The sequence below is a fragment of the Chiloscyllium punctatum genome, chromosome 19, assembly GCF_047496795.1.
Source record: "Chiloscyllium punctatum isolate Juve2018m chromosome 19, sChiPun1.3, whole genome shotgun sequence".
Classification (NCBI taxonomy): domain Eukaryota; kingdom Metazoa; phylum Chordata; class Chondrichthyes; order Orectolobiformes; family Hemiscylliidae; genus Chiloscyllium; species Chiloscyllium punctatum.
Window position 1 is genome coordinate 77,162,675 of NC_092757.1, and position 26,520 is coordinate 77,189,194.

General features: G+C 40.7%; 2 protein-coding genes across 9 annotated transcripts in view; one reads left to right on the forward strand and one right to left on the reverse strand.

The window, feature by feature from the left end:
- ankrd13b (ankyrin repeat domain 13B) overlaps positions 1-22,142 on the reverse strand; it is a 376,259-nt gene extending 354,117 nt beyond the window's left edge. Inside the window, exons 1-2 of one of the 2 annotated variants that reach the window (XM_072589741.1) lie at positions 22,046-22,142; positions 21,337-21,576 (exon numbers count right to left, since the gene is read on the reverse strand). In XM_072589741.1, the coding sequence (XP_072445842.1) occupies positions 21,337-21,435 (99 nt within the window). In that variant the 5' untranslated portion in view covers positions 21,436-21,576; positions 22,046-22,142. Of the gene's footprint in view, positions 1-21,336; positions 21,577-22,045 lie in introns of those variants that run through there. The other variant, XM_072589742.1, reaches the window with a different exon arrangement.
- A 375-nt stretch (positions 22,143-22,517) lies between these two features.
- The window catches only part of git1 (G protein-coupled receptor kinase interacting ArfGAP 1), a 220,828-nt gene continuing 216,825 nt past the window's right edge, over positions 22,518-26,520 (forward strand). For all 7 annotated transcript variants that reach the window (XM_072589745.1, XM_072589750.1, XM_072589746.1 and 4 more), the window contains exon 1: positions 22,518-22,643. In XM_072589745.1, coding sequence (XP_072445846.1) covers positions 22,592-22,643 — 52 coding nt within the window. In that variant the 5' untranslated portion in view covers positions 22,518-22,591. The remainder of the gene's footprint in view (positions 22,644-26,520) is intronic.

Sequence of the window (26,520 nt, forward strand, 5' to 3'; positions counted from 1 at the left end):
AAAATTAAATAAAACAAGCTTTAGTAAATTAATTTGACAAGTCTAGAAGATCTCTGCAGGTCAGGGATGTCTGCAAGGAAGGTCTATAAAGTATTAGATGGAGAAACCCAGAGGGTTGCAAAGTAAAATAATGCTTGCATAGGTCATAACTCTAGCATAGAATTAGCACAGTAGCTTAATTAAATAGCTCTCCCATAAAAAGCTGAAGGCTAGCCAAGCCTGCTAAGAAATGGGATGCTTTTGAAAATGGAAGCTGTTGAATGTAAAGTTGGTAACCAGGGCCTGGGGTCTAGGGGGTTCATTGTGCTCAAGTTGGGGGATGGGGCTGTTGTAGTTAAGTGTAATCTGGGTATGGATTTAGGGGCCAGACCAAGAGCAACCCTGAGGCCCATAATTTCTGTGCCCCTCCTCCTGCCTGTACCCACACTGCATTGGTAGACAGGGGGTGCAATATTTCCCTCCCTGGTGGGGGTAAGGAAGGCAAAGAAGGACTAGAAAAGAAAAAGATTTGTTTGGTTGGCCTTGGAGATACAAATGCAAGAAAAGTGTCTGGTTTTCTGACCTTGTGGTTAAAAAAAATCATACTAGGAAAGGCCATAGTAGTAGGAAAACATTGAAGCTATTGCAAAACTCATGGTTAATAGCAACCTTTTCTTCTTTTCCGCCCAGCAGTCATTCACTAACAGAGACATAGATTACTCATCAGCTACATGTCACAAAGCATATCAACTATTGGAACAGATTCCTTTCTGCCACTCTGTTTCTTCACGTTTTCTGAAAATAAAGTGTCAGCTCTGGTATCAGCAAGCAAACGCACAGCTGACAGCAGCATCCAAGTGTGAGCTATAACTTCTTGCCTCTGAGTCAGAAGGCCATGACTTCACTCTTCAGAGACATGAGCATGTATTCCAGGCTGGCACTCCAGTGCAGTACAGAGGGTTTGCTGCACTGTTAGGAGGTGCCATCTTTCAGATAGGACATTTGACTGAGGCTCTGCCTATGACCCCATCTGATCTGTCTTTCAAGTAGACATAAATCCATGGCATTGTTTTTCAGGTCAGCAATTATCCACCCCCACCCCCCCCCCCCCACCTCCCTTCATCAATATTTAGTATTCAATCAAAATGATGAGAAATAACAAGTTATGTGATCATTTATCATATAACTGTTTATGGGATCTTGCTGTGTGCAAATTGTTGACAGTAAAGAGTTTAGGAACAACCTGAGGTCAGAGAAGGCACAGTATAAAATGCCTCTTTGTACCAGATGCAGACAACAACACATTTACATTTATTCTGGAGGGTTTATCATCTCCAGTTGAGAAAAGAATTTTGGATGTGTCAGGAGGAATAAAGACAGGAACACCAAAGGAACATGAGTCATCTTGCCAGAGGGAAAATGCAAGTTTATTTTTGATTGCTGAAATCCAATTTTTTCAGGATCTGAGTATACAATGAGGCTACTGGTTGAACACTAAAGTTTACAGTTATTTGATAATTTTCAAAACTGCTTGCAAGGTGGTGAAGTCTTCTAATGAAATTTGTGGGATGGTGTTTGATGATCATCAAAAAGGACACGTCATCATTGAGTGCACCCAACCCCACAGCCAAGGTCAATCCATTAGTTTATTTCATGAATCAACTGTGGCTTTAGGGTCTTTGGGTTCCAACATACAGGAGATACTAGATTAGAGTGGTGCTGGAAAAGCACAGCAGTTCAGGCAGCATCTGAGGATGCTGCCTGAACTGCTGTGCTTTTCCAGTACCACTCTAATCTAGAATTTGGTTTCCAGCATCTGCAGCCCTTGTTTTTACCTCCAACATACAGGAGATAGTCAGGGTGTAACTCTAAGTCCGGTCTTCACCCTGCTCAGTGTTGGCCAATTATCTATTCCCCAACAAATCTCTGGAAATGTCCGAATTTGAGATCGGGCACGGGCATGGATTAGGACGTGGCTTCTCATTCTTCTTTCAATATTCCTCTTCTTCATCGAAATCCATGTGCCAAAGCAATATCAAAAATAAATCCCATCTCAGAGATGCAATCGCCAACAACAGGCTTATGACAGAAGGGCTAGTTTGGTAGGGCACTTCAAAAATAAATTTAAAGATGCAGAAACAAAGAATGCAGATCATTTTTTTAAAAAACCCTGGTAAGCAGCGTCCAGCAACACCTACTGCAACAATGTATTATGATGCTCTTCAATAATAAAATGCTTAAAGACCAGAATGCGCCTGTGTTCCAATGAAAGTTTCATATGGACTCACGACATTGTCAACACATACCTGAGATTTGTCCCTTTATTTAGCCTCAGGTTATTTCTGCAAAGCTTCACATAGTAAATGCCACAGGGAAACTGAGTGAGATGTAGACCTACAAAATGTCTTTTTACCAGCACTTTCTGCCCCAATCAGAATACCTTAACAGACACAAAGCTACAACATTAGTTCAGGGATAACAATTAGGAATGGGAATCCTGCTGAAATTTCCTTTCCCTAAAAGGTTTTCCAGTGAGTAGCAATCCCAAGTCTGTACCAGGTTACTAATCATGGCCAACATTTGATATAAGTACTGCAATTAATCTCGCTAGATTGTTCAAAAAATCAGCTAGGGTTTCTACTCTTAATTGCTATCTAGTGAACCTTATTAGGAATGCAGGTATGCATGCTGGATGAGTATAGGATCAGTTTCAAATGTTGACCTCATGTTTAAATAACCTACTAACACTCTCCATCTCAGCTCATTTGGCTGAGATCAGCTAACTCATTGCATATCAAGAATCAAACCAGAGTCCTTCTGCTTTGCAGGTTCAGTTCCAAACTGTTAATGAACTAATCATTGACAATAATGTGAATCAAGAGCCTTCGGCAGCTTTATGTTTAAATACATTCAATTCATGCAAGAAATGTTCTAAAAAGGAGAGCATATTGAAATCGCACTTTCATGAATATTCAAATATTATCTTAAAATTAAGGAACTCACAAATTAAGGACTCTGGAAAAGTTGGGTTTTAAAACAAGTTTCCAAGAAATGGGCAATACTGCAAAGTTGCAAATTACTTCATTCGCTAAAATGTCCTTAAAATAGGATTATTTCAAACTATTGCTTCTATAATTTTATATTGAATAATTGCAATTACTAGACTGAATAAAAATTTGTGTTTTACTCCGGTTTCAGGTAATTCTAAACACAATTTCCACTAGTGTGCAATATTCATCTGCTTAAATAGTCAAATGTTAGAATTATGATTCAGAATTATCATAACAGTTTGTAGATATACCATAGTACTGCTTACAAATATGCTGGAGGCTAAAGTGCAGTTTCTGATGTCTATTATAATTCCTAAGCATCCTTATTTGCAACGACAATTTTGTCATAACCAATGCAGCAAGCGTATTAATGAAATGTAGAAGATAGATTGCAGGTTAAAAAAAAGCTGCCTGACTGATATTCAAAACAATAAATTTGCACAAATGCCTTGGTCCAGATCTTCCAGATACCCTGAGTGCTGACCTCTGTTGGAATTGCTCGGCAAGTTTGAAAACCCAAAGTCTTTGATTCTGATCTCTCCATCACTCGACTGCTCCTGACTGTCCCTCCACCAATCACTTGACTACTCATCTAACTCACCTCTCGCTCTAACCACCACCCCCTTACACACTTCTTACCACCTCATTGTCCCTGCCCCTCCCACTACTCAGTTATTCACTTACCTACCCACTCTATCATGTCACTAATTCACTATTTCATCCATTCACCCAATCAAACATTCATTAACATTCACAGTGGACCTTTAACCTTTCCTTATGACAGCTAGTGCCAATAAAAGGGGGAGTGTCAAGGCTTCCCCAGTGCTACAGCAGTATGATGGAGCTCCTCATTGGATGCTGTGCTCTGTACTTCTGCTGAAGCCAAGCTTGGAAGATCCAGCAAGAAAGACACAATGACATTGGTGCAGGGAAAATTTTGAGCAGAGCAGCAATCTGATGTTCGCTTTCGTTCCATAGAAGATGCCTGACAATATCTGAGATACCTGTTATATGAGAAGCATAAGTGAGCTTGATCTCAGTATTTTTCATTATGTTTTTGTTTTATTTATTCATTCTTGGGATGTGAGCGTCTCTGGCTGGGTCAGAATATATCACCCATTGATTAATTGTCTCTTGATCTGAGTGGCTTGCTTGAGCTTTGGGTCTGGAATCACAAGTAGACAAGAAAAGGACAATGGATTTCCTTCCCTGAAGTACATTTGTGAAACAGGAGAGTTCTTAGGGCAATTAACAAAGGTTATTGACTTGTCATTAGGCTAGCTTTTAATTCCAGAATTATAAGGAAACAAGTAAAATTATTAACGCTTTGAGTACCAATTTTCCTTTAGAGTCTGAAAAATGTATTTAACTTACAATGGGAACTCAATAACTTAATAATGAGTGGATTATTCTATCTAATGTTACTTCCTCACTGTTGTGATTCCTCTACATCTTGGAATGGGCATAGGGCCAAAGTGTTTCAGCTGAATTCAGCTTGTGTCAAACACTCAACGGGGGAAAGTCCAAGAGAGTAAGCTGATTTCTAGACACATCTGTCTATGCAATGTTATTTACTGTGCTTGTTTTTTTTTGACAAAAATTCCCTGCAGAGCTCTTGGTAGTTGCCATTTATTTTAAACATTGACTCTCCTGATGATTTGCGGTTGGAATTAGCACATGTATGGAACTGGACCAGTCAATGTAAGAAAGGTCTAAGTTAAACACATAAGATTAACTGAGGATGCTCTGACTGAACCCAACATTACTGAGGTGAAGATCAGTTTGACACCACCTCAAAAGTGTATCTTTTGATCAGGTGGGGACATAATTGTGTTCGACCCTGGATCTCCTGTGTAGGTAAATAGTTTTGCTCACAGTCAGGATTGGCACATAGGTAAGGTGTTGAATCAAACTACACCAAGACAAAGTTAAAAATCACACAACACTAGGTTATAGTCCAACAGGTTTAATTGGAAGCACTAGCTTTCGGAGCGCTGCTCCTTCATCCACAACCACCTGATGAAGGAGCAGCGCTCCGAAAGCTAGGGCTTCCAAATAAACTTGTTGGACTATAAACTGGTGTTGTGTGATTTTTAACTTTGTACGCCCCAGTCCAACGCTGGCATCTCTAAATCATGTATACCAAGACAAATCACCTTCAAAATAAACTATCATTCTTTCTGAAGGAAGGAACTGAATTGAAAACATTTTGCAGTGGATGTTGCCAGGCTTAGAAGGTTTGAGTTATAAAGAAAGGCTGGATACCCTAGGAATTTTTTTTTAAATTGGAGTGTAGGAGGTTGAGAGGTGACCTTAGCAAGGTTTATAAAATCATGAAGGATATAGAGAGAGTTAATGGCAGATATCTTTACCAGGATGGGAGATTTCAAGACTAGGGAAAATATTAAGGTGAGAGGAGAAAAATTTAGAAAAGATGTGAGGGACAAGTTTTTTACATAGATGCTAGTTTGCATGTGGAATAAACTTCCTGAGGAAATAGTGGATATGGGCACAGTTACAAATTTTTTTATTAAATGCTTAGATAAGTACATGAATAGGAAAGGTTTGGAGGGATATGGGCCAGCAGCAGGCAGATGGGACTACTTCAGTTTGGGATTATGTTCAGCATGGACAGGTTAGGCCGAAGGGTCTGTTTCCATGCTGTATGACTGTATTACCTTTCCAATGTGACATCATCCAAAATGTACTTCCTCTGAAATTTCAACAGAGAAGTGCATTAATCAAGAGAAGCAGTCACAATTTAAGATATATGGTAGTTTGGTTCCAAGTAATTGCAAATGATTCCCTGTCAATAAGGCTGCGTGATCTTTCCGGATTAATTGAGGGAGATTGAATAACCCATGTTAGCCTGGCACCAGCTCATTGCATTCCAGTCAGGAGCATAATTTATTTATTTGAATATATCTTTGCTACTTTAAGGGTGAGTGATGAATTTCTGTTGGAACTCTCATTTTTCATACTATTTAAAATACCGTTAAGAAGCACATTTTGTTATGTCTCTAACTTATTTCTCGATTTTCACCACCTAATAAAAGGTAAAGATGGTGAAATTCAATAGCTTCCTATAAAGAGATTTTCATGAACATTTAAATCGCTTCTACTGACTACAAAAAAGGAAGCTCGCCAATTTTGTGCCCTCTCAGACAATTTTAGCATTTAACCAGTGCTAACTGCACTGTTGGTTGGTTGGATGACTGAGCAGAGAGCCAACATTGTCAGTGGCTAGCATCAGTAAAAGCTAACCTACATAAAAGGGACCATTTATTGCAGCTGGAGCAGATGCTGGCAATTATGCAGAAAGTGAACCTAGCCTGTAAAATAATAAGGAATTGCACATTACGGGAGGAAATGGGCTGCAAGGTTCTCAGACATTGCACCACAAGTTTTGATGGAGCAGCTGGAGAATGGAGAGATGTCCCGTATCCATAACATCCAGGAGGCCCTTCAGACAAGTAATCAGAAGTTAGTGGGTGCACATATTCAGGAGATCAGTATGAGTAGCCAAGACAAAATGACCTAGATGCAGTGCTGAAAGACCTCACCTGAGTGATACAAGGTCAATTCATACATCTTGCCATATCCTACAACTACCTGCCTTATATGCTGCTCCAGTCACATCCATCCCTCCATCATTCACCTACCAATAATCTTGATGAATCTGGAGTCATACCTGGCATGCACATGCTCCATTGCATCCTCATAAACTCAGTAGGTTGCAAGCCTCACACCCATATCTTCTAACATGCACAGACTATCACCAATTCACTCATAGCAGCACGCAAATTGTAATTGAGGTCTTCACACTCCTTGATGTGGACAACTGTCTGTTCTCTTACAGATCCATGGCGATGACTGTATCCAGTACAAGTCGGAGGCACAGATAAAATACCAACTCCCTATCCTTCCTTTGATTTTCCCCTTCCTCTGATATTCCTTTCCCTCAGACATAATTCTCCTTCTCACGTCCCAACCTGCCCTTCATCCCACACTGTCCTTTATTTGCAATTTGCAGATGGTGTAATAATGCACTTACTTTCCTGCTCCCATCACAAAGTACAACCTTACCCTTGTGTCTTTCTTCGTTCAGATGCCCATGAGGCATTATCTGGGGTGGCAATGAAGAAACAGCAAGGAAGCATTGGTGGTGGAGACACTCTATCACTTGATTTCACGGCACACACACTAACAATGTGTGTAACCTCAAGGATAGCACAAAAGGCAGGTTCCGCATGTGAAAAGATACGGGGCATGAGTGGGTTGTATCCAAGGCAGGGCACAAAGATAGCACAGGTGTCAACGCACTTGTGTGTAAGGTCAGGCTTGAGTTCTGCTGAAGAGGACTCATTGAACACTTCAACTGAATAGTTTCCAAAGATTGCTGGTGAGCATGCATAACAAGATGCTTTGGGATGACAGCCAGAAAATCTACAATCAATGTCAAGGGACATATAGGAGTCCAGAGCCAACAGGACGTTACACAGATTTTGGAACCCATCCTTTTCAGTGAGGAAGTGATGATAATTTTCCTCAGCACACCATGTATTCCCAATCCTGATGCTTGTCTGATGGCTGATGTACAGCTTCCACTACAGCGGCTTCTGCCAGAATGCTGAGTGCTGTGAAGGAAGCTCAAACTGAAGGGATGCAAGCTCAGACTGCTGTCATTCTGGCTGTGAATAGGATTGTGTTCAAAGGGAGCACCCAGTAGCCCAATATTGCCAGGATTGCTAAGGCCCATTGCATGGAGGACTGGCAGTGGCTCCATGGAGCATGCACATACTTTCCTCTCGATCCTTCAAACCCCTTTGCTCCAACCATCACCACCTGCAGGTGACTGTGCCGATGTCTTTTAGCCCATTATAAAAGCTGGTGTATGCCAAGATAGAAGAGTCCGCAGCTGGGCCTCCAACACATTTTGCTGGTTGAGGGGCCATTTAACATTTGCTTTTTAACCATGTTGTGGCTGTCAGCATGAAAAGGAATGCAAGGTATAACAGTGAATAGAAAATCCATACATGTTTGCAATTGGATGTGTTCCTCCCAGACAATCCAGACAGAAAGATCAGTCCTTCTTCCATCTCCTCCCTTTCATGCTCCTGTTTCTCATAACTTAGCTGGTGGCAAGGCCTGTTCCAAGCTGATATTGATAGTGTGCACCATTCCTCATAAACTTCGATACTCACTCTACCAATTACAGTACTACAGGGGATCCTCAGAATTGGTCCAGGTTCTAGAGAGAGCTACCTCAGCACACCAGCGGTTTGGTCTATGACATTCTGAGATCTATCACAGCTAATCATTACCATTGCTTTCCAGTCACTGTAAATATGGGTCTTTCCCTATTTTGATGCTTCAACCGTGGCTATAACAAGGAAGAGATCAGTAAAAGTGCCTTTGCTGCAAGGCAGATACATTGTATATTGTTCCTCACAAAGGTTGAGTGAGATGAATTATTTCCTGAACATTGTGGATAAGGATAGCCTCGTGCTAAGAACACTTCTTCCCACAGCTCCTTGTGCACCCCCGCCCCCTTCTAGCAGCTTGACCTGTTCTGGATACCCTCTATCTAAACTCCAATTCACGCTCTACTCCAAAACGAAAATTTCTTACTGCATTCTGGTCTGCGAGCAATGGTTTTTGCACAAACTTTGATATCCACAAAATAATCTTTCAGCACCTGCCATGCCAGTTCCTGCAGAATTTTGCAGGTTTGAACGACTATAGTTGTGGAATCAAAGCAACAGGCAGAAGCTGCAAGCACTGGATTTCCCTTTAAATAGCACCTTAATGGATTCCTTTCTGTTGCTTTACAGATGTTCAGCTGTCAGAGTTGAAGAATGGAAATTATCCAAAACATCACCAAATTAGCGTAGCAGACTGTTTAGTGGCATGATGTACTTGCTCTGTACATTCACTGCATATTCACTGTGAGCATGAGAACAATTTCACTAATATTTCACTCAGTGTGACTGCCTCTCAAAGTGTGCATGTACACTACAGGCAGGATTCTGATCCCTAAGCGTAACCATAGCATCTAAAGAATAGGCACTACCGACCCCAATTTAGCAATAAAAGCTATTGAAGCAATCTTGCTGTTGGTTAGAAGCCATATAGGACTTCAGAAGTTTGAGTAGAGTAAGTGCAGCAATCCTTTGGGATTTCAGTGCGGGAACAGATTTTTATAATGATGCTAGGTTTTTTTCTCCCCTTTAAAATGATTTATGGTGTTCTGGTTTTGCATGAGATTCTAATAACTGTGGAAAATGATGGGCGGATAAGATTGATTGCAAGAAAATAACCTTGTTACGTTTTCAGATGGTGTCACAAATCCAAACCTCAAGCAACACTGACTGATTTATTACAGCCTGAACCACAAGATGAGGTTATTTTCATTGAAATCAGTCCCATCTATTTTCCTTAAAAACTATACACAAGCATTATAAACAACATAATTGAATTTTCCATGGCTTTGCTGAAGGATGAAGAAAATTGAGCAGATAGTTAAGTGTGTTGCACACCAACCACAGGGAAATAAATTAATATGTGACCATCATGTGCAGTTGTGATGAACAAATAAATAATTCTTTGCATATAAAATGTTGGAGTTATCTTTCCTGTCAATTTATAGAAGTATTTCAATTGCGTACTCTAACTGTGAGGAATTGATACCAATAAAATATGTCATTCTATTTCATAACTTTTTCTAATTATGTTTCATGAACTTAGTAAATCTGGAATGGCAAAGCTATCATCCCTGGTGGATTGTTGAGTACATAGCCAGAAGAGCAGAGCAGATGTTTGTATGCTCACAACCGAAACAGCCAAGAACAGGTAAGCCTCTGAAGATAGCCCATCACAGGCTGCAGACACAAAAGGTGACAAGAGCAGGCTTTGCAACTGGAGAACCAAGTATAAGCTTCAGAACAAGAGTTGAAGACAGCAAGAAGCCAAGGTCAGAAGTTTCTTTACCTAGATCTGACTGTCTAACTGGCTTCTGCAGCAATTATAGCGATAGTGGTAGATTCTCGTCGATTCTCCTGCTCCTTGGATGCTCTTCCAGAACCCCACTCTAGAAAGTGGGAGCAATGTCAAATCCTCGTAATAGCAGGGACTCTGTAATTATTGCAGGTGGCAGTGGTCATAATCGTTAAGCTGTTTGAAAATGCAGAGTTGTAGCAGCTCACATCTGTCACAGAACACGTTAAAGCAAAGCCCACATTGAGACCAGAGCTATTATTGCAGTATAAACCAAGGCCAGAAAAGACTCCACTTGCACATCTGCTGCCTATCCCAGCTGGATACTAGCATAATCCTTTAGACATAAACAGGATTTCCTGGCAGGATCAGTGGATAGCAAAAGGTGCCATTTTACCTCCTTCACTTAATAGGGTTACTCTGTATCCAATTCCATCATAAGCAGGTTCTCTACCTCTCTTTTCCTTTACCTCTCAGTAAGGTTTCTCTCCACACTCGCTCTGTGCCATTCTCAGTCCGGGATTCTGGTCTAATCTTGTCCTTCCCTCGCAGGATTTTCCTTCAGTCTCATTCTTTCTATTTCTTCTCTTCTGAAAATTCCCAAATAACAGCTTCCCTGTTTTTTTGCCACCTCTTCCAGTAGCAGAGTTCATCTCCACAGCTCTACCAAAGATTTAGGCAGTGAAATTATAATGTCAGGAGCCTCTCTTCTGGGTCATACCTGAGTACCGTCCAGCATTGAACCTGCTGAAGTATACAAGCTTGCTGGAGGAACTCCTCATCTGCAGGGGGCTGGCAGAGACTTGCACTATCACAGCATATCACCTTCTCCACACTGTCAGGTACTCTGGGGCACAGTTGCTGTTTAGGCAATAAGAATGGCTGGGCTTCTCCTGAGACTTTGTTTTAACATCTGTGTCGATCTGCATGTAAATCAGCCAGTAAAAATGTTACTGGAAGTTTTCCCCACCTGGATGGCTTCCTTTGCTTGAATGCTTTTGGTGGGGTTCAGTTCCAGCAGTTGCTCTGGCCTCCAGTCTCATGTTGAGCTCCTTTGGCTTGGAGAAATGGGAAAATAGGGAGTCCTTCCCTTTGCATTTATTTCTGCAGGCATAGATGGCCTCACAAACTTTGGGTTGAGTCTTCACCCATTAAAAGCCCAAATGTGAAGTCCCAAACCATTTTTCATGGAATTTTGTCAGACTTCCACCGCAATCCTATGGAACAACAAAGGCACCCCATCCATCTATTCTCTTCCCAGCTTGCAACAGGTGTTTTCATTCCATGTGTGAGCATTTAAAGTAAATACTGATAGATAAATTGTTTTATATAGAACTGACTGCTCCATTGTGTTTAGTTGTTCAAATAATTTGTCGTGAATGAGCGATGTGTGATGTCAACATTATTAATGATAAAACATTGTGCTAATGATAGAATGTAGGCTTCAAGACAAGTTTGTCTAAGATGATTCATATGGGCCTTAACTTGGATTTGGGCATTGTAAAAAAATAAATATTTTAAAATGACTTTCCACATTGTATGAAAACATTTGCCAGAAAAATGTCTAATGAATATCAAGTTTATTCATTTTTAAAAGAGGATTAACTGTGATTTAAATGTTGTTAATTCATTTGTCAATTTGTTGCAAGTAAGAAAGGGAGTTTGCTCTCCTCTCCTGAAGGCTATGATTAATGCAGCAGGATTTCCACATTTGATGCCAGACCCTTGTACAGAATCATTCTTCATGCATGAGACTAAATATTGAATTCTGGCAGGTAGCACAACTATTTGAGGAACTGCAGTCAAACCCAAATCCGTTGAGTTCCTTTATTAGTCATACAGCCAAACAACAGAGAAGAAGGCTATTCAGCCCATCAGGTCCGAACTTGCTCTTTTAAATATTATGTCTAATTAGTTCCACTGCATCTTTCCTTACAGCCCTAGAAATTATTTTAGTTTCAAGTTTGCATCCAATTTCCACATGCAACAGAAACCATTACATAAACAATCAGAAGCAGAAACCTTCCTTCGCCCAGAGAATCTGAGGTCAGTTGTGATAATTATACAAAGAAAAAACAGAAAGTGTTGAAGAAACTCAGCAGGTCTGGCAGCATCTGTGAAGAAGCAGAATTAATGTTTGGAGTCCGATATGACACTATTTAATTATGAAGAAGTCACATTGGACTCGAAATGTTAACTCTGTTTCTCTTTGGCACAGATGCTGCTCAACCTGTTATGTTTCTCCAGCACTTTTGATTTTTCTTTTAGATTTCCAGCGTCTACAGTACTTTGCTTTTACTTGAGTGTTAACCATACCATTGCTTCCATTAAAATCAGATCAGAAAGCTAAAGTCATGAATTGAAGTGGATTTTGCTCATCTGAAAGGGTCAACACATCAGCACAAAAATGTACATTGCACATTGATCTCACAGAGGCCACCAGTGTCTGTATTAAAACAAAAAGCTCAGGGTCTTGCATTATAGCAGGATGCTGCAGAAAAGAGTTTAAGTTGTGGGCAGACTGGAATTAGCTGAATGGAAGTTATTGTGAAAAAGCTTGAGCGAGAGAGAGAGAGACTGATTGCAACTTAATGTATGAAAGACAGAGCTGTACAATAGTATATGATGAGATACAATTAATTTCTACAAAGAAGCAAAGAACTATTTATACTTTATAAGTTATCTTCAATTATTTCCTCTGGAAACAATTTCAAATAATTTTTACAATTTTAATATCTTATGGAACAATTTTCTCCCTAGAGATTCAGAACAGTTGTTTGACAGAATTGTTTAAACTGAACCAGAATTTATGTTTGCAGCTGAAGTTGCATGACTTGTAAATTTATGATTGCTCTGTTTGCAGTAATCTGATTACTGGATTGAATTTTGTCTTGCACTCTTTACTACACACTCACCAGATAAATAGACGTTAGTTGCAAGTTAAAAATTATTTTAGCTAAAACTGTTATATTTAAGAATTATTTTAAAACGTTTTTACAAATAGTGCAAAGTATAATAATAAGTATTAATTAACTCCATAATGGTTGATTATCCTTTTTAACAGCAAGAATACATGTAGTAGTCTTAGCTATTTCAAACTCAAAGTTGACGATACTGAATTCAATAGACTTCATCTTCCAATGGCAACTAAATATAATTAACATAATGTCAACCTCAATTACAGGATATTCTGTCCAGATAAATTCCAGAATTTAAAATGCTTTGATGAACTGCATAAAAGTTCAATTTTGATATATTTTACCCTTTAAAATTAAATTATCAATGAAACATAGTATTTATGTTTCAAAATTGAAACAATATCTAAACCATTCATATCTAATATACATTAGATACCAGTTAATTTCCAACTGAAAGCACATTCCATCTGTACACCTATCAATGACATTGCACATTTACAAATTTATCTGTCAAGTCCAACAAAACCTTGGAATAGTGGACAACAACTTGTGTTAGAGAACAAAACATCTGCCATTTACATTAAATTCTACATTTCAAAATTTTAAAACAGTAATTCCAATGTAATCAAAGCTCACTTCTGTCTATCAATGAAACATTTCATCTCTCAAAAATAAACAGTTACTTCTCAATCCTCTAGGTATGATGGCAAGTAAAAAAATGCTGCATAGCAACTGCTTCAAACAGATTAAACTCTCAACAGTACAAAGAGAAGCTAGAGATTTGTAAAAAAAATTATGGAAATTGAAAACTATTACCATCTTACAGAATGATGTCCCTGTAGAGTATAAAGGTGCAATCTTCATCAAAAATAATTGAACTACTGCAGAAGCATTGTAACATAGGCAACAATTTTGATTCACTGACATCTTCAATACTAAAATAGCTGTTCATTTGCATGTACTTTTCTTTGAAGTAAGAAAGCCCCACCGGCATTCTATTAATGTTTGAACATGAATTCGATACTATATATCAGAATAACTGCAACATATTCCAATTAACTTAGGGCAAAGGTAAGATGTGTCACTTTCACATTGTCTAGATTGCAATCCATAACAATGGATATTTAAAGGTGAACAATTACCATTCTAAAGATGAAAATCAGAAACAGCTCCATGAATGCTCTGTGCATAGGATATAAAAAAATACATGCCTTAAGAGTTTATTTGGAGAAGCATTCTAGGCAAAGACAGTTTTGAATCTAATTCATCAGATTTAAGCGGGGTATATGGTTAAGGGAACCATGTGGTTTTCTTCATATTGTAGAATTATAGCATGGTCTTCAAAGTTTGTGAGAAGATTTGTAGCTTGTGTGCTCATTGTTGTGGTTCTGTTCGCTGAGCTGGGAATTTGTGTTGCAGATGTTTTGTCCCCTGTCTAGGTGATATCCTCAGTGCTTGGGAGCCTCCTGTGAAGCGCTTTTGTGATGTTTCCTCCGGCATTGATAGAGGTTTGTCTCTGCCGCTTCCGGTTGTCAGTTCGAGCTGTCCGCTGCAGTGGCAGGTATATTATAGCATGGTTGCAGCATTGAAGGTGACCATTTAGCCTATTGTGTACTTGGTGGTTCTCTGCAAATCCAACTTGGCAGATCCATTCCCTTACCCTTCCCCTAGATGTGTGCATATTCTTTTCTTCTGATGCAATTCCATTTTGAAAGGCACAATTAAATCTGGTGCCATCACATCCTTGTGTAATGTGTTCCATTCCTAACATGCTGCATAAAAATGTTCTTTTCCTTGTATCACTTTTGATAAGATCATAGAATCCCTATACTGTGAAAACAGGCCATTTGGCCCATCGAGTCCCAACTGACCCTCCAAAGAGCATTCCATCTAACTACCTCCTTTCCTCCACCCCCAAACCCATTCTCAAACCCTATCCCTGTAACCTTGCCTACACATCTGGGGACACTACAGGCAATTTATCATGGCCAATCCACCCAGCATGCACATTTTTGAATGGTGGGAGGAAACCGGAGCACCCGGAGGAAACCCATGCCCTCTGGTTCTGATACTTCCGCTGTAAATGGGAATTGTTTCTCTCTAGCTAGTCTGTCTAGATCTGTCGTGTCAGTGGAAGACATGAGTAATATCCCAAAAATTAAAGGGTATCACGGGGCTGAGTTGAGTATGGTTGCCATTACGAAAGAGATAGTGCTAGAAAAGTTAAAAAGTCTTAAAATTGATAAATCTCCTGGCCCCGATGGGATACACCCGAGAGTTCTGAGAGAGGTTGCTGAGGAAATAGCAGAGGCATTGGTTGAGATCTTTCAAGAGTCACTGGAGTCAGGAAAGGTCCCGGATGATTGGAAGATGGCTGTAGTAACCCCCTTGTTCAAGAAAGGATCAAGGCAAAAGATGGAAAATTATAGGCCAATCAGCTTAACCTCGGTTGTTGGTAAAATTCTAGAATCCATCATTAAGGATGAGGTTTCTAAATTCTTGGAAGAGCAGAGTCTGATTAGAACAAGTCAACATGGATTTAGTAAAGGGAGGTCATGCCTGACAAACCTGTTGGAATTTTTTGAAGAGGTAACAAGTAGGTTAGACCAGGGAAACCCAGTGGATGTGGTCTATCTAGACTTTCAAAAGGCCTTTGATAAGGTGCCACACGGGAGGCTGCTGAGCAAGGTGAGGGCCCATTGTGTTCGAGGTGAGCTGCTGGGATGGATTGAGGATTGGCTGTCTAACAGAAGGCAGAGAGTTGGGATAAAAGGTTCTTTTTCAGAATGGCAGCCGGTGACGAGCGGTGTCCCGCAGGGTTCGGTGCTGGGGCCACAGCTGTTCGCATTATATATTAATGATTTGGATGAGGGAACCGGGGGCATTCTAGCGAAGTTTGCCGATGATACGAAGTTAGGTGGACAGGCAGGTAGTACTGAGGAAGTGGGAGGCTACAGAAGGATCTAGACAGGTTGGGAGAGTGGTCCAGGAAATGGCTGATGGAATTTAACGTGAGCAAGTGCGAGGTCTTGCACTTTGGCAAAAAGAATAAAAGCATGGACTACTTTCTAAATGGTGAGAAAATTAATAAAGCCAAAGCACAAAGGGATCTGGGAGTGCTAGTCGAGGATTCTCTAAAGGTAAACATGCAGGTTGAGTCTGTGATTAAGAAAGCGAATGCAATGTTGTCTCTTATCTCAAGAGGGTTGGAATATAAAAGCAGAGATGTACTACTAAGACTTTATAAAGCTCTGGTTAGGCCCCATTTAGAGTACTGTGTCCAGTTTTGGTCCCCACACCTCAGGAAGGACATACTGGCACTGGAACGTGTCCAGCGGAGATTCACACAGATGATCCCTGGAATGACAGGTCTAGCATATGAGGAACGGCTGAGGATACTGGGATTGTATTCGTTGGAGTTTAGAAGATTAAGGGGAGATCTAATAGTGACGTACAAAATAATACATGGCTTTGAAAAGGTGGATGCTAGGAAATTGTTTCCGTTAGGCGAGGAGACTAGGACCCGTGGACACAGCCTTAGAATTAGAGGGGGTCATTTCAGAACAGAAATGCGGAGACATTTCTTCAGCCAGAGAGTGGTGGGCCTGTGGAATTCATTGCCACGGAGTGCAGTGGAAGCCGGGACGCTAAATGTCTTCAAGGCCGAGATTGATAGGTTCTTGTTGTCTAGAGGAATTAAGGGCTACAGGGAGAATGCTGGTAAGTGGAGCTGAAATGCGCATCAGCCATGATTGAATGGTGGAGTGGACTCGATGGGCCGAATGGCCTTACTTCCACTCCTATGTCTTATGGTCTTATGGTCTTATCTCAGATTTTGAATAACTCTATCAATTATCCCCTCAATATTCTTTTCTTAAAGGCAAACAACTTCAGCTTCACTAATCTATTCACTTAACTGTAGTGCCTCTCACTGGAACCATTACAAATCATTTCTGCCTGATCTCTAAAGCGTTCACATTCTGCCTAAAGTGGACTGCTCAGAATTGAATACAATAATCCAACACAATAATCCAATTGAGGTTTTAAAGATTTAACAGTTTCTTTGTTTATGAACTCTATATTTCTATTTATAGTAGATCCTATACATGTTTTCCACTCCAGTTGTTACAATGGCTACCCCAGAGAAGCACATTGCATACTTTTCCCCATTTTCAAAAACAAACATCCACCACGATTCTCTATTTCTTCCTTGACGTAATCGGATTCTAAGTAATAATTTATTACCTCAGCCCTGTCCTCTTGGATCCTTTTGTTGATCCCTAATCAGCCCCACCCTACTCTCACTAACTCTTTCATACTCTCCCTACTTCCCTTATTCCATATTCAACCTAGTTTCCACTTGTAATTCAATTCGGTGATCCCTACACCCTTTTTCTGTTTCATTTTACTCTTTATCTTTTTCACTGCCCAGGGAAGTCTGGTTTTGATTGCCTCCATATCCTCCTGCTGAGTTGGTAACCTATAAAATACAGCTAGCAGTATAATTGAACTTCTGTTGTTTTTTTGATGTACTCAAGATTTTGTCCTTTACAACCCCAGAACATTCTATATACACGATGTCTCCTCTTCAATATCAATCCAACTCTGCTGCCCATCTTTCTTTTCTAATTTTCCTAAACACCTTGCATCCAGGAATATTTAAAAACCCAGTTTTGCCCATTTGTGAACCATGTCTTCACTATCACACAGTGTATTCCTATGTGGCGATCTGCGCCTGCAGACTTTATGTATGCCTCCTTAGTTATGAATTAACTTTATTAATGAAGTGTGTTGGGTATGTAACTATGATGATTAATCTATTCAGTGAATTGTCAAGTTCAAGGAGTAAAGGTGCAATTCGGTTAAATTTACAATATGCTCTGTTGCTGCAGAACTACGTAATTATGAATAAAAACAGAATGCTGGGAATATTCAGCAGGTCTGGCAGCATGTGTGTGGGTGAGATCCAGGCTCATTCTTCGTCATCCTCAACTCCAAACGTTAATTATGTTACTCTCTTTATTTCAAATTTCCAGCATCCGCAATAGTTTTACTGTTAGATCATTGGAGAAGGTGATGTTAAAAGGAAATCAAGAACAACAGCCTTATTTGATCTTGGAGAGCAAAGGTTTGCTATCCCTCTGTCTCCACATCAACCTCCCGACAGATTACAACTGCCAGCGCTCAGATTATTAAAAGGAACACAATTTAATTGACGTCAGACCCAAAACCATCAGAGGCAAAAGCATTTTAAAAATTACTGTGAATAAAATATCTGCAAAACTTCCCTTGAGTGACTTCAAATTTATGCAATTAGTAGTCTCAAAATAGGCTTTGCATATCTTCGAATAACTCAGCAGTTAGGATTCTGAAGATATCATTACATCCTGATGAAATTCGCACATTTACGGTAACTTTCGGCAAAAGCCGAATTCCCTGTAGATATTGGAGTACGGTGCACAGGGGCACAGTATATAAAGTCTGTGACCCAGGGCGTTAAACTGGCAGATGTCTATTGTCTCCTCCCGTGTAGACAGTATCTGCAATCCCACACCAAGATCAGCTCCATGTCCCTGCTGCTATTCCATTATCTTGTCTGCGTGATATATTACTGTTTGTTACAATTATCGGTCGCAGTGTTCAAATGGGGGAAATCTGGATTATTGATAGTCACCCTGAGCTAATTTGGGTTTCAATGACAAGGAGCTGGCCGCTGATCCTGTTTCACAATAGAAACCACAATTTGGAACACACTTTGCAATGATGCAAAAGACACAAACACGCACGTGTTGTACAAGAACGCTGTGCAAAATGACTGAGGTAGCTGCCCCTGACTTACTGCTAACCATCACGGTGTGATTGCTTTAGATTCAACCCCGGTCATCGTCAGCTGTGATAAATAGAGGAAGCCCCCACCCCATCTAAACCTCGGCATTAACTCTATTTACTTGGAGGCTTTGTGCACTCAATTCCTAACATGACATCGGTCCCAACTCATTCCTAGTGATTGCCTGCAATATTTCAGACTTTGTGCATTCTCGGAAGACATTGAGCGTTTGCAGCGTTGCTCTGATTCCTGTTTCTAGCTGAAGCCCCTTTCAGTGACACTGTGTGCCAGCGGCTTTTCTCCCGTTTCCAAAGAGATGTGTTTTGCTCCGTTTGCTGCATTTCCGGTCCAGAGTCATGTTGATCTCCTGTCTTTTCACAGGTCGGATTGTGGCGGGAGGCCAGGCCAGCGGAGTGACCCCATGATTAAAAATAGGACGGTGTGTGGAACTTCCACTCGACCGTCACAGTACTGGAGCAAATTGCAACAGAATGGGCAGAAAAAATGCATAGACTGCGCACCAAAAACAGTGGAGCCCTCCCAAGAGCTTCAGTCACTTTTAGGGTGGGGTGGTTTGGGCTTTTCCAAAAGGGTGAAGGCACTTTTTAAATATTGAGCCGAATAGTAGCCAATTTTTACCATGCCCTGCTCACAAGGGGATGTTAGTTGCAGCCGGCATCCTTATCATGAGAGCTACTCCCTTAGTCACGAAGATTGTATTTTGTGCTGGATCGGGACTCGCTGAGGTTATTACAACAGGAATATTTCAGAGCCTGATTTCAGCAATTTAAGTTCAAGTCAAAAATCAACTTCTAAGCCGGAAGATCAGCATCCTTGTTGGGATGAGGACCTCCCGTTGTGTGCTGTGCCTCCCAATCTTAACGTTTCTGGCACAAACGCAAAATACTGGAGAATGCTGCAAATCTGAAGTGAGCACGAACATAAGAGCTGGAGAAATCTCAGCAGGTAAAACAGTGACCCTTTCAGGTTGATGACCTTTCACCAAAATTCACGAGAAGGGCCATGTTAACTCTGTTCCGCTCCACGGAGGCTGCCTGACCTGTTTAGTTTCTGATGCCTGATGTCCCAAAAATGGGAACTGCCTCCATAAACCTAAGAGTACGTGTATTCAGATAGGTGTTGTCAACACATTGCATCCATTTTTTTTAAAAAAGAGCTGCAATTGACTCCACAATGTATGAGCGAAGTCCGCATGTGGGAACGAACAATTCTGGTTACGGAGATTTGGTTTATATTGCCGGCTTTCTCTCGCTAACATCTGTCGAATACCCTTTCTTGCCTTTTCTAACTATTAATTGAAATGGTTGAACAAAATAATATGATGCTGACAATTTAATTAATGCAATCATTTCCCCGTTGCTCATCACTTCTATGCCATGTAGCAAATTTTCACTGTCTCAAAAGTCAATCAGCTTGGTTTGACATAGAGCCGGTGCTCGGAAAAGCGGTGTTACAACTGGACAGTACAGCGTGCAGGGAGCGGAGTGACTGGCGCCTGCGCGATTAACTGTGCATCCTGCTCTTGAAAGCGTGCCGCTACAGAGATGCCAATCCCGTCCTTTTCTCTAGCTTCTTGTATCAAGTGTCTGTCGGAGCCATTGGACATCAGAAAAAACTACGCTGAAACGACATTCAGACCCAAAAGGATTTTGTAATTCATCAAACGTCGTTTGATTCTAGCCAGAAAGCTACATCAGACGGTACGACAGAACATTAAACAATATTTATCAGTAATGATAGGAAACAGGTGTAACACTACGGAATTTCTTTTTGGCTCCGCACAGTTTAGAACTAAATCGAAATACCAGATCTTCTCAAGATAGGTTTATTTTAAATAAATAAACCAGGCTTGCTTAGTTTGTGGTTTATTTTGAACCTAAGTGCAGTTGGCGTTAAGCTTCTGGTTGCTTCACTTTCGCAAAATATTGACAGAACAACCTGATTTTGTTTTCAGATGCAGACACAAAAACTATGGCAACTTCCTTTCGGAGACCGACTGATAAATTGGAACCCATTTCAGGATTTCGTTTTGGGGTGTTAAACGGGTAGCAGAGTTTACGGGAATATTTTAAAGCACTTGGCATAATCTTCTTTCCACGACAGAACACGTATGGTTCCCGTATTACTATGGATGCCTCATTTCCATATAACATAGTAAGCGGAGAATAGTAACCACACATTTCGACTTTAAATGACCGAAGAAAATACGGACAGAAAGTCAATATAGAATGAAAGCGTCGCGATCACGGTTTTTAATCCTTATTGGAAAAAAGCACATTGAGACAATACCTAACCCAACGAAGGAATCAGCTAATTGTACGGCACTAGCACAATTCCATCCAACCCAACGCACGAAAATGGATATGGTCACAATTCGAGACCACGAGCATTTTTAACGTAGAAAAAATAGATTATCTTCAATTCTTCTGACTGGCAGCATTTAATTTCCGATATATAATTAAACTGCCATATGTACTGCATCTGATAACATTTAGTCAATTGCACTTGCATTGCACCACCCCATAAACACACATACATCACCCACCTGCTTGGTGCTAAGTTCCTTTTCCAGATCCTTGTATTTATTATGCCAAACCAAATAATGCAACGGATATTTTTCTGCCACCTTTCTCGCAGAAATCATTCTGATATCATTCTTCTCTTCCAAATATCATGCAAACTACCTTTGCAGCAGACAGTCAAACCCCTGGCAACAGGCACCAATCCCTATATTGCTCGGCAGCTGAATATCGGACGATAGGAAGCGCTGTAATTCTTGCTTTCACTGTATAGGAAAAGAGGAAGTAGGAGAAAATCGAAGGGTGAGGAATTACCAAGTTACTGTGGGGGAAATATGCAGATTGAAAATACGTATGGAACGTAGATTTCAAATAATGTGAAGAAAATCTACAAAGTGACTAGATAGTATCAACTATTATTTTTTGTGCATTCAGCATAGTTACTGATCAGCGAAAAAAATTAATAGTTATATATTTAATTTTATGGCCAACCCCATTATCTACAATTTTAGAGATGCGCTGTCTTAAAACCTCCTGGGAGCTGTAGTTCCTCCGTTGAGGTTAGGAATATTAGTGGCAATTTGCAATTTAAAACGAGCAACTTCTTTTTGACCAACTCCGGGAAAATAACTCTAATATGTATAAATATGGGTAGGCAACCCAATATACTCCAGGCTGAGCAATGACATCACCCTAGCGCCTGCTGTCTGGGGAGAACTACAAATCCCAACATACCTTGCGGCGGTCGCCTCCTTCCACTTCCTGCTCCCCCACCCGGAGTTTCAGGTTCATAAGCCAGTATCCACCAAACTTGCTGGCTGGGGGAGGCGGATTGGCGTGCGGTGACGTAATGGTTTACAGACCGCCGGTCTATTGGGGGAGTCGGGCTGCCAGTCAGATGACGCGCGTGGGAATTCCACCAGCAGTAGGTTGGGATGCGCGGCGCGGGCAGGGCTGTGTCGTCACTTCCAGGTCGCTCTGGGAATGGGGGCGGGCGGGCGAGAGCTGCGGTTTTCCAGTAACTTGTCTCGAACCGGACGCGTCTGCGCTGAACACACCGGCCCTGGGAGGTTTGGAGAGCCGGCGGTGTCGGAGGAAGGGCTGGAGAAGTGGGGCGGTTGGGGGTGGGGGGTTCAGGGTAGGACCGGGAGGGAGGAGGAGGAGGAGGAGGAGGGGGCGGGAAGAAGAAGGAGGAGGAGGAGGTGGAGGGGGTGGTGAGCGCTGGGAATAAATCAGCGGAGACCGGGGGAATCGTTATCGAGAGAGAGCGAGGGAGCAGAAATGTCCCGAAAGCTGCGGCCCAACGAAGTGTGCGCCGACTGCAGCGCCTCAGGTACGTGACTCGGTGAATGGGAACGAGAAGGAGAGCGGTGGGCAGTGAGGGAGCCCGGGGATCAGGGCCGAACCCCCCCCCCCCACCCCCCTCACTTGCTTCTACCTGACGGTAGAGCCCGAGGAGTATGTGGGGCGGTGGGTGGAGGAGGAGGTACCGGTTGGTCTGACTTGGGGCCTGTCAGGTCAGCACCCCCCCCCCCCCCCCCTCCCCCCGGCAGCCGGGGTGAGGAGGAGGGGGGGGGGGGGGGGGTGGTTTGGGTCAGCCACTTGTGTTGGGGGTTGCAAACTGAAGTGGGAGTCATGTGCAAAGGATGGTCCCGTTTCGCCTTGGGTTGTGTGTTTTTTTTCTCTCTCTAATCCTTCCCAAACATTTAGTGGCCAGTTGTGAAAGTCGTGTCTGGAAACGTCAAGTTCCCGATTGCAGTATTGGCCATTGTCCCAAGGCTGAGCAGTGATTAAACATAGTAATCGGTTTGATGAACTCGCAATGCCAGCCTTTCTTAAGCCAGTGATTCTTTGTGAGCAACGATTTTGATTCAGGTGCTCTACCCCACCGAGACTCTTAATTGACGTGTAAAACTTTTCATTGTTTTGAATCAATAAATTAGATACCAATGAATCAGCGCATCTTACCCGAAACATTAGCCATCTATTTCACTCTTCGTTTGAGGTGGAGTTCTAATTATTCGCATGTAACCAAAAATAGGATTCAGTTCGTTTTGAAGTACTCTATTTTGCGATATTCGCCGAGTTACATAACAGCGGAGGCACAAATGCAAGTTGGTTATCTGCCAGCTGAACTGTGATTTAAGTTTGATGTGGGAGATATCAGATCTAATTTAGTAGGTATCAAATCTGTTCGAGTGAAATCCATATTTTTAAGAGTTTGCAGTAATTGAGGTTATACCAACTGGATATATTGTTATCTCTAATTATAATTCAATTTGAAATTTATACAATATAAATTAGGTTATGAATTAAAAAGATCATTAGCTTGTGGCATATTTTGGAATTCTGTCAAGTTGTTAGTGTGCCTTTTAATTCTGTATAAAAACTCTAGGCATTTTGTGTTTGGCATCATCTCTTGTACACATTTGGTATTAAAAAAATAGTCTTGAATGGTCTTGATGTCAGCCATCATGTTTATCTGGGGTTAAGCAGAAGGTCCAATGTTGCACATGTTCCTACCCAAGGTGCTGCCCTCATAATTTCCCTATCCTCTGTAGTCCAATTATGTAATTGGCACTCCTTAGTACAGTTGTAATACAGTGAGTTTGTGAAGAGCCAGAAGTGGTGCTTGTGATGTAGATTTGCAAGATTTCTTTTTTAAAAAACGTCATTGATGGCGTGATATCCAGTACTTTGAGCTTTGTATGCTGGGATTGTGAATGTTTGAACTATGTTTCCAGTCACTCTGCTTTAAGTCAGAATAATTATGCCAATACTGTGCAATATTCTCTAAGTGCATTTTTTAAAAGTAAGGCTTATGACTAGTTTTCTGTTAACTCCCAAGTATTCATTTGATGCACATCCTGAGTCGGTGTTTTACATTTTCAATGAGAACGTTTACATGATACAACTGAAAGTTGGAGGTATAGAGGGAAAAAAGTTTGGTATTTCATGTAACAGACAATTGGAGTGGATGAGAGAATTGTTAATGTTTCATTTGGAGTTTTGTCACATGGTCAAATTGAGGAAATTGACATTTATCAAATACTTTCAACATCTCAAAGTTGAAACCATTGTCTTCAAGGAGGAGGAAAAAGTCAGACCTTCCAGGCCAAATGTGTTAAGCAAGAGACATTGCACACCTATCCAAATAATTGAAGTTGGAAATGACAGAGCAGTAAACAATGTGGATTACACAGACACTGGGAAGGAAAATGTAAGCAGAATCAAAGAAACTCTACAGTGTGGAAGGAGATCATTCAGCCCATCGAGTCCATACCGATCCGCTGAAGAAGTTACATTAGCTGAGGGCTATTAAAGTTTGCTTCCAAATATCACTAAAATGTTTTGTTTCCTAACAACAAATTTATACATCTTAGAGCTTTTAATCAGAGAATCCCTATAGTGCCAAATCATACCATTCAGCCCATCGGGTCTACGCTGACCCTCTGAAGAGCACACCACCACCTCTCCTCTTCCTGCCCGTTTCTCCACCCCCCCCCCCCCCAGCCTATTCTCAAACCTCACACTTACCATTGTTAATCCACCTAACCAGCACATCCCTAGATTCTGTGAACAATTTATAATACAATAACCACTGAGCCTACTACTCTGTATAATCTAAGTTTGAATGCATGATCCACTGAAACATTTTCAGATGGATGATAGCAAACTGTTGTCTCATTACTTGTAGTTGTATTATGAAAAGTAAACTTTGCTTTAAGGAAAGAGGAATGAAATTTAAATCCTAAGTGCTTGAGAAATTGATCTATTGATTCACTGGTTGCTTAAACCTTTGGTCAAAAGTGTAATGAATTGTAGGCCTCCATTCTGTGAAGTATATTTAAAATCTTAATGTTATATCATGGGTTACTTGGCCAATTAAGTTTGGCCTGATACTGTTACTTTCTAAACTATTTGGTCTAATTTTCTCATCTCCTTCCTCGTTCATCTTTCAATATTTTCCTCTTTCAAATACCTGTCTAATTTAAAAAAAACTTTGGACTAAGCTCACCATTGGTTTTTGGCACGCACTTGTATCTTGTGTGGAAATAATAATTTTAAATTTTGTTATTTTACCCAAGTGGTCATACATAGTGTTTATCATTATCTACAATGATGTTGTAAGCTTGCCTATTCCTGTTATTTAATATTCATGCACGTTTTCCACTGAGATTCAATAAGAGATTCAAGGATTGGAAACAGTTCAGAATTGGACCGACTCATGAAGAAAGACTGGAAAAGCCCCAGTTTTTCCATCTGAGGATGGTTGAGATAGGTCCCTGTTGAGGTATGCAAGACTGTGTTTTGGATAATTCTGTAAATGACACCCTTAAACTAAACCATGCCTTTGGGTTCAAAATAGACAAAGGCAATGTAGGACTTCTGCTTAGACATTTTCACAAAAGTCACTAACCTTTAGTGGGGAAACTATATATGATTGGGAATTATAACTGGATGTCATGGAGTGAATTGTAAAGTTTTTTGATTGGAGAATTTCAGATGTTGCAAAATCTCCCTTTTCGCAAGAATCGTAGAACTGTACAGCAGTAAAGGAAACCACACAGTCCATTGAATCTGCACTGTCCTTTTGTGGAAGGATTCAATTAGTCTCCTCTCCACATATCTTTTTTTTCTCCAGATATTTATCCAGCTTCCTTTTGGAGGTTATGAACTCTGTATCCACTTCCCTATGCACCTCCAAGTGCATTCCAAAATCAAACTAATCACATCGTTTTTCCTCATGTTATCACCAGTTCTTTTGGCAATTGCCATTCTAGGTCTGTCTGATAGCTTGCTTTCCACCTTATGATTGCTATTTTTAAAAATCCTGCATCAAGCCAGAGATGTTCAAGCGTAGTTCTTCAATTGTGGATCGGTTGATATTCGTTAGCTATATAATGTGGAGCGTTTACTTCATTATTGGGAGTTTTTTTTAACGTCCTAAGATATCTTAATATCTGTGTTTGAAATAGGTTTGCAAAAAATGACAACAATGTGGATCACTTAGCATGTTTTGAGGTTATTCTCCTAACTGATGTGTTTGGAAATGAACATGTTTTTTCTGATTTGTTTTTGATAATATTACATCATTTTGTGATGTCAGTATTTTGGCAAAACTTTTCTTTGAAAGCTTTTCTGGAAAATTTTGAGTCTTGCTGCAAAAATTCAGTCTGGTCTTTCAATTTGTCAGTAGGAAGTAATAA